Here is an 8,664-nt window from a genome sequence, read left to right on the forward strand (position 1 = left end):
ACAAACCCCAGTTTCTGCCCTCCAGGGGTTTTCCATCTTTCCTCTTCAGCTAAAATAAACTTTAATCTCATGTTCTTAAGATCAGAGCTGGAAGGAACACCAAGGATGCCGAGTTCATGCCTCCTCATCCAACAGAAGAGGAAATCGAAGCTGGGTAGGGAGGTGAGCTGGGTGCCCAAGGACAGCAAGGTTAGGAACAGAAGCCTCCCTCTGTACAAAGCACACAGCTTCAACCCTGCATCAGTCACGTTATGTTCCTTCAGACAACAAGGGGTCATCTGTCCATGAGAGAAAACCTCAAAGACTGAGTTGTGGAAAAGGAAGAAACCCAAAATACTCCCAGTTGGACAATCATTTATTACACACACAAGCATCACATCTATGCACGCCTCTAAGCCCTCTCCCTCCTGATTCGTATCATCAGATGTCACCATCTGGGGGAATGATGGCTTCCCAAAGTACACCTTGTACAGGACAAAACAGCACTTTCGGTTATTCACCTTGAATTTATGCCTTTCAACATCTGAGAAATCTCTAGTTATATACTAACTTACCCATATTTGTTCCTCTGCCTGGTAGGAGCAGTCGGGACCACAGGCTTTGCAGCCCCACTTGTAAAGTTTAAGGTAGCACCTCTGGAGGTCATTTATTTCAGACATTCTTATCTTAATAAGCACCCTTCTGGGCCGCTCTAAATCCCCACTTTACAAATCTGCAAACCTGAGAAGTCTCTACCACTCACAAGTTTCACCCAATCTTCCAAATACACAACAGCAGACTTGCAAATTACTTGAAAGTTAATGTGCTCTAAATACACAGAATCATTAAACACCAACAAAATCTGTTATAGAAAGTGAATATTCACAAGGTAAATCAAAGAATGCTTCAAAGTCACCAGTATAAACATAAAAAAAAAGTATGGTAAGAAATCTCTCCTAAAGTTCCACAAAGAATAATTCTTAATTTATTAATGTTCTTAAGAAATTATCCTGACAGCTCCTAACACTTCCTTAATGGTTAGAAATTCACTGCCTCTCTCCCTCCAAAATGAACCCCTTTATAAGTTCATGCTAGAGTCAACGTGGTATACTGGGAAGAAATGGGCTCTGGCGCTAGACAAACCTGGGTTCCGTCCCTGCACCACCATTCACCGCTGTGGCCTCATCGGGGGCAGGCTCCCGAACCACTGAGTAACGCACGTCACAGGGCTGGGCTGCAGGCTAAGTAGTAAGATGAGGGACAGAAAGCAGCTCCTGCAGTCCCTGGACTTTGCGGACTACCTTCTGGAAATTAAGCACTTACCTTCTAGAAATGTTCACTCTTCCCCTACCTTTTCTTTCCCCTCAAATTGCAAAATGAATATCAGTACCACTATGGCCACTGCTTTTAACTCCAGACTCAACCCACTGCGTGTGTGCAGAGGAAGTCCACCACTTCACCCCTTACTAACACGCCCTCTGGTCCCAGCTCCCTAATGTTTTCCATTCCATTCCTCTCCAATCTAAGCGCCCTCTGGCCTTTAAAGTCAACCCAAGGAACTCAGAGTCATAAAGGTTACAAGCCACATCACAAGCAATTCAAACCTAGGTCAACAGTCCAGGGGTCCATTACACTGTCTTAAAGTACAATCCAAAAGACACAACAGTCTCAAGCTCTCTCTCCCCAAAAATGCCTATTTCCCTACCCCCTTCCCAGGGGCATGTGTGCCCTCCAGCAACACTCCAGGTGCCCACCTGGGCACGCACATGCACACACACACACACACACACACACACACAGCCAAAGGCCTGACTGAGGACACCACCTGATACAGATGGAGAAAAATACTAACCTGTTAGTCAAAAACTGGTAACAACCCTTCTGAAAGGATGAAGGAAAATTCTAGAAGGTATTTCTAAGCTTTACAGTTTGGTGCCATTAATGCTAAAATGTGATTAAAAGAAAGCACTTCAAACACGATTTTTCCCAGGGGACCAAGGCATTTTCTCAATGTTTTTGCATGCAAGAGGGGAAAACTCAAAAGCACATTAAGGCGTTGTTTCTAGATGTCAACAGCTTTTGTTAAAAGAACATGTTTAACATTTTGAAAAATAGATATTCTAGAGATACTATTTTGCCATATTGATTTTTTTTTTAAATAATCTTAAAATGACTTGCCAAGTACAGTAACTTTGTTTCCATAACAAAGCTCTTTAAACAACTCTTGTTTTTGAAAAGCCAGCAGCCTAGGTCTACTAGGTAAAAACTTCAAGAGTGCACATATCCACTGAGCAAGGGAGCAATCCTTGATATGTTATGCTGTTGACAGCCTGAAAGGGCCTAAAATGACAAAAAACGAAGAAGCGAGCCTGGAAACCACAATGCAACTTTGTTTTTAACACAATCCCCAGTGCAAAATAACTGTGCAGAGGCTTTTATTTTATTTTATTAAAGACACTCAATGGCAACCTTGTCTTGACTAATGGAACGCAGCATTCTTTGTGTCTTTCTTGTCCTCTTGCTGAAAGCTGTGCTCATATGTTCCAAATCAAGGTCATCCTTCAGATGGCAAATTTTTTCAAATATAAACGGCTGATGTATGAAGCAACCTTGGAGATAATTCCTTATGTAAAAATTCAAGTTTCAGGTTCTAAAAATAGAGCTGAAGGGTAGTATTTGAGTATAACCAATACAGTTTACTCCCTTGATCCCTGCCCTAATTTTCAACTACTTAGTGGTAATATTGTAGGGTCAGAGTTCTTAGCATTTTAGCTTCAGCACTAGAAGGAAAGATGCTACATAATTTTAATAAATAAAAGATAATGTTAATAATGTTTAAGAGTTCATTTCTTTAATAAGCATCAATTCATACTAATTATTTTAATAAATCCACACTTGGATGCAAAGCTACCAGGTAATTATGAAGATAACTGTACTCATGTTACAACCACACACAACAAGGAACTATCACCATTTTCCAAATATAAGCTCACAGCCAAAACTATCCATTTCTTCCTAAAGATTTAACTGTGAAGAAAAGAACTAATAAGTGTAAAAGTAAGTTACCTTCTAGTTCACATTTTTCTCCCAGGAACAAAAATTCAGCAGTAAATAACACAATCTATAAAGATTTAAGTTTGACTAAAGCTAGGTAAGTTTAATGCCACTTGCCTCTGATGAGCAAGCTGGTTAATAATTAAATAAATGAAGATAATCTATTCAGGATGGAGTTAAACTACTATCATAAAGAATCTTAAGCACACTGCTGACATTTTGTTGTGCTGTAAAACACAGTCTGCTCTCTGTGATCATGAAATGTTAAGGAAATCAGTGCTATACTAAAGCTAAAGAATTAATGCTGTAATTAGCATCTGAAAGATAATTACTGCATTGAACTGACTATATCTACAGGGTTTTATATTTTTTAGCTTCCTAAACAATATTAAACTACACATTAACTTAAGAGGGTGAACTAATGATTCTAAGTATGCTTTCCTTATACAAAAGAGAGTGTCCCTAACCTGTCTACCTAAGTTCCTATTTTCCCCCCAAAGTCATAACCAAGCATGCCAGTCCCACAGTGCCATCCCACCTGTGATCCATACTGACCAACAGCAGGACCATCTGAGACTTCTTGAAGGCCACTGGTCTAGTCTCAGAATAAAGCAAAGATAAATGGGCCCACGTGGGTTTAAACCTTAACTAATCAGCTTATGAGGATGGTTAACTGACCATTCTCACATGACCGTGTCATGGGGGGGGAAAGGTGCCAGAATATGAAGGATTAAAAGTGTTGGGCAATGACCAAGAAAATGCAAGACATACTGCTTACCACGGATGGGAGGAGAAAGAAGAGCTACATAACACCTGACAGTAACCCTCCTTCAGGAAGGTCTCTGAGCTGGGCAACAAGGGGACCTCAGAGTGAGGAGATGGAAAGAAAAGGATGTGGCCTTGGAAGAAGTGAGATCAACAGAAAGAGCAATAATGCAAAGCACACATTTCACAGGTTTTAAAAACCCTTAACTGTTTCAGAAAGGTCCCCCCAGTCCAAAAGAGATTCTACCATTTCACCGTGGCGAACGTTTCAGGGTCATGCTTGCAGAAGGCCAGGAGTCTTTCCCCTTCTGATACTTAACACGACGCAGCATGACATCTTCCGTAAAGCAGGTCCTGTAAGTCTGTGTTCCCAGTTTTCTTCTGTAACACCCTTAATGTTGACATAACCACACAAAATACCCAAGGCGAAAAGGAACCCAACACAGGCAATCCACACCATCTTAGGCTGCACTTAAAACATGATTAATTTTTTTTCCTTTGGATGACACAGATCATAATTATTATCTTCTCAAGCAAAATTAGCTGAGTTTGATTCCTGTAAGTGAACCACCCGAAGTCAGAGTTACTCCCCTGAGTAACCTGGAGGAGACCAGTTACACATGCCAGTTCTCATCCTGAAATGAGCGATCTCCATCCAGTAGGCCAGGGTGTTGAGATTCTACTCTAATTTTACTAACTTGGTGCTCAGATCAAAACAAACCAACAAAAAAAAATCTCATAAAGTGGTTTACACATGCCTGCCTGCAGATGCCTTTTCAGAAGCCATAAGCTAACAGCCTTCAACAATTTGACACCATGACTTTCCTGGACCACTTTCCTAGCAAAAATATCCACTGACCTTGGCCATCCTCACTTCAGCCAATCCAGGGGCAGATAGGTCACTGTTCTCTGCCATTCCTTTCAGGTAATGAAGTTGAAATGATGGAACCAGTTGTCTAAATACAACCACCAATCGCTGTGTAATACTATATATTTACAAAGCAGCTGAACGGCCAAAATACAAACAGAACTTTCTACAGGAGGAAGACAGATATGAGCACCCTTTCATGGACTGAAGAGTGATCCCAGGCTTTGGGGAGTGAAGTGGCCAGCTCAAGGTCAAACATCTTTAAGTAAAAGACCTGGGCCAAAAACTTTAATTTTCTCCAATTGGTGCCTCTTTCTAAAACATCACATTAGAGGAGAGTATGTGTACGAGGGGTGGGGTGAAGACTGCAGGGGATCAATCAACAAAGAACGAGCTGAGGAGACACACAGTGTGAACCTGGTCACTGGCTGCACCTGCGCACAGAGGCCTTGGAAGACCTGACTCCTGTCTGCTAGCCAGCCTCAGCTCCTCCTTTGCTCTGTGACCCCAACACACGCTCATTACCACTGTTATTCAGAACTACAAGCAGCATCCCACAGGAGCTCAATCACCTCAGCCTTGGTGCCTCTACAGTTGCCTCCCCCTGACACGCTCCCCACCTATTTCTTCTTTTAGCCTGCTTCCACTCAACCTTTAAACTCAGCTCACATGACACCTCCTTCAGGTCTTGACCACCTCAGTGCTCTTGGAGCACTCTGATATTAAGGTATCATTGCACTGTCCTGGCTGATTCTGTCGTCTGCCCCCTTCCCTAGGCTCGACTTCCTGGGTGGAGGTGGGGGGGAGAACAGGGGCACACACGTGATGTGACCAATCTCCTCCTAGTACCTGACACACACAGTGGGCACTCAGTAAATGTCTGCGGACCAAATGCCAGTTCCCAGGAGTAGCTAAGCCAGGCTTCCAGGGTAGAGAACTTCAAACGACTCAGGTGGAAACCATCACCCTCCACATTCACTTTAGCTACATGGATTCCTTTCCTAGCCTGGCTCCTAAGAAGGCAGCCATGAAAACATCACGCAAGCTAAAGAACTCTCTTGGAATTATAACCCACATTAGGTTCTTGTGGTGGTTGTGTTTGTTTCCACTGAAAAATTTTTGGTCGTTTATACATTTGGAGTCACTTCAAGTTGTGAACCTGAGGGGCAGAGTGACAGGCACAGTTCTGGAATATTTCCCAGGGATCAGACTGGGACCAACAGCCTAGTTGTTAAAGAATGTGAGTTCTGAAGTCTGGGTTCAAATGTGCCATCTGCTGACAGGTAACTCTGGGCACATGACCCTACACAACCTCCTGCTGGTACCTATGGACTGGGGTGCATGTGGCCAGCATACCTTCCAAATCCACAAATATCTACCGGGTACCTACCGTGGGCCAAATGCCCGTGATACAGTGGTGACCCGGCTGTCCAATCGAAAGCACACTCCCCTCACGCCAGCCTGTTCTGTTTCTTCACAGCACTCACCCCTGTCTGAAATACTCCTGTGTGCTAGTGTGTCGGCCCTCGTTAGAAGGTAAGCTTTACGAGAGCCCGGGACTCGTCGGTCTTGTTCGTTCGTATCTGTCACATGCCAAGCTTACGTTCACCACAGTTACTCAACACGTTTGAACAGAAGGAATGGGCGAGTCAGACGAGGTCCCTCTTGTCCCACTGCACTTATATTTCAGTGGAGAAAGTAGTGGGGAAAAAATAAAAAAGGTACACATCACAAACACACGCGGCCCACTGGGCTTTCTCTGCCTCCAGTTCCAGGCTGCTCTGGGGAGAAAAAGGCTCTCACCGCCCTGGCAGCCCCGCCCAGCGGCACAGACCTGTGCAGTGGGCACAAGGAAGGCAGAAGGAAAGCCGGGCCACGTCACCTCAGAACTTCTGCGGAGGTTCCTTTCATTCATTGGCTCAACGTGTATTTATTAGGCTCCTAATACGTGCGGGGAATAAAGCAGAGACATGACAAGGTCCTGTCCTCATGGAGTTTCCCTTCCAGTGTAGAAACACAGTAAACCGGCGGGTGAACGGTCCTTTTCGAGCTGACCACCGACAGGGATGTGACAGGTGTCCACGGTGGGGTGGCCGGTCAGAGGGGGCCTCTCTGGGGGAGGTGACGTCTGACCTAAGACCTGACCAGGCCAAGCTTGCAGAGAGCAGGGGAAGAACCTTCTAGGCCACAGCGGCCGCCGCGCTCGCACTCAAGGGCGGAGACCGCACACTGGACGGCAACAGTTAAGCCGGCCACTGTGCGAGTGTCTCGAGGGCGAGGGCGCGGGAGGCTGTGGAGGAGCAGGCCCTGGACTCCCGCACACGGACGCCGGGGCCCTCGGGTCCCCGCGGCCCTCCGCAGCCCCGGGGGCGCGGGGCGGGCGCGCCGTCGGGCGGGGGCGGGGCGGGGGCCGCGGGCTGGTGGGGGCCGACGTCACCGCCGCGCCCGCCGGTCCCTCTGGAGCGCGGGCGGCGGCGCGGCGCGGCGCGGCCGGGCCGGGCCCGCGGCCGAAGATGGCGGGCCTCCGGGCTTACCTCGGAATTTGAGCTCGTGCTGCGGCTCGAGGCTCAGGACCTGCTCCACCTTCGCCATGTTCCTCGGCGGCAGGGCACCTCTGGCGGGGAGACCCCTGAGAGGTCACCTGGGGCGGGAGGCGTTAATGCTGCGCCCCCTTTAAATCTGGGAAAGGGGGGGGCCGGCCGGGGTGCGGGCGGGGGTCGTCTACTGGGTGCGCGCGGGGGGGCGGCCTACGCGGTACAGGCGCAGGGGCGGAGGGTGAGGGCGAGGCCGCGGTGCCCGGCGAGCGCACGGCACGCACGCAAGCACGCACGCACGCAGCGACGCACGCACGCAGCGGGCTGGCCGACTCGGCCGGGCGCGCGCTCGAGCGCTGGGGAGCTGAGCGCGCGGAGCCCCTGTCGGGCACTGCGCAGGCGCGGCGCTGGCCGCGGGGGCGGGGCTGCCGGCAGAGCAGGGGGCGGGGCGTCGCGCAGGTCCGGGGGAGTGGCGGGACTGGGACGCCCATAGTTGAGGACTTTCTCTGCCAAGGTTGTTTATTCAGGGCCGTGGGGGCCGGGCTTTGTGTTGACTGCTTTATTCAATAATAGTAATTAATCAGAATGAACTTCCACTTTCCCTTGCTTATGTACTGCCAGGAAACTAAGAGACTGAATAATAATGAATGACTATTCTTACTATAAGCGTAATATTTATGGGTGAAGAACGAAAATGGTGAGCCATGTGTGCTAGGCACTGTGACGTATGGTAAGCAATAAATACAAATTCAGTCAGCTACCAATGATCGCTTGCTTATTTTGTGCCACTCTGGTGAACGCTTTGGATAACAGCATCAATTATAATAAATAAAAGCTACTCTACAGTAAACGTTTATTATGTAAGAAGCACTGTGCTGAATCCTGTAAGACTAAATGCAACAAATATTTAGAAATACAATAATCAGAAAAGTGGACCTAGTTCCTGCCCTCTCACTAGAGCTCACTGGGGAGAGAGCCTTTGATTAAATAAGCACACACAAAAAATACATGATTAAAAATTACTGGGAACCCAGATCTGCTTGGCCTCAAAAGTGAACACTCCACCTCATTTTTGACATTTAAATTTTATTTTATTATGCAATGTTAACTACATGAAATATGTTATTAATAGTCTCCTTTTAGTGTTTATAGGTGAAACGCAGCAAATAGCAACTTTGACTCTACATGGCAGGCATATGGGGAATTTTTGTACTATTCTTCCCACTTGTCAGTATACTTGAATTCTTCATAATAAAAAAGGTTTTTGAAGATCATCTTTGTCTTTTAACTAGAACATTTGGTCCATTTATACTTATTATATTTACGATATATCTGGATTTATTCCTACCATCTTATTTTGTGTCTTCTCTTTGTCGTGCCTGTCTTTTCTTTTTCCTCTCCTTTCATGCTGCTTCAGGGCTGATTTTTTTCCCCTCATTCCATTTTTCTTCCTCTTATATTCTT

The 8,664-nt window shown here is 46.5% G+C and overlaps 1 protein-coding gene across 2 annotated transcripts in view; it reads right to left on the bottom strand.

Moving 5' to 3' along the window:
* VAPB (VAMP associated protein B and C) overlaps nucleotides 1-7,462 on the bottom strand; it is a 46,331-nt gene extending 38,869 nt beyond the window's left edge. Inside the window, exon 1 of one of the 2 annotated variants that reach the window (XM_031433565.2) lies at nucleotides 7,201-7,462. In XM_031433565.2, coding sequence (XP_031289425.2) covers nucleotides 7,201-7,258 — 58 coding nt within the window. In that variant the 5' untranslated portion in view covers nucleotides 7,259-7,462. The remainder of the gene's footprint in view (nucleotides 1-7,200) is intronic. The other variant, XM_031433564.2, reaches the window with a different exon arrangement.
* Nucleotides 7,463-8,664: the final 1,202 nt, after the last annotated feature.

This window comes from Camelus dromedarius, chromosome 18, assembly GCF_036321535.1.
Source record: "Camelus dromedarius isolate mCamDro1 chromosome 18, mCamDro1.pat, whole genome shotgun sequence".
NCBI lineage: Eukaryota > Metazoa > Chordata > Mammalia > Artiodactyla > Camelidae > Camelus > Camelus dromedarius.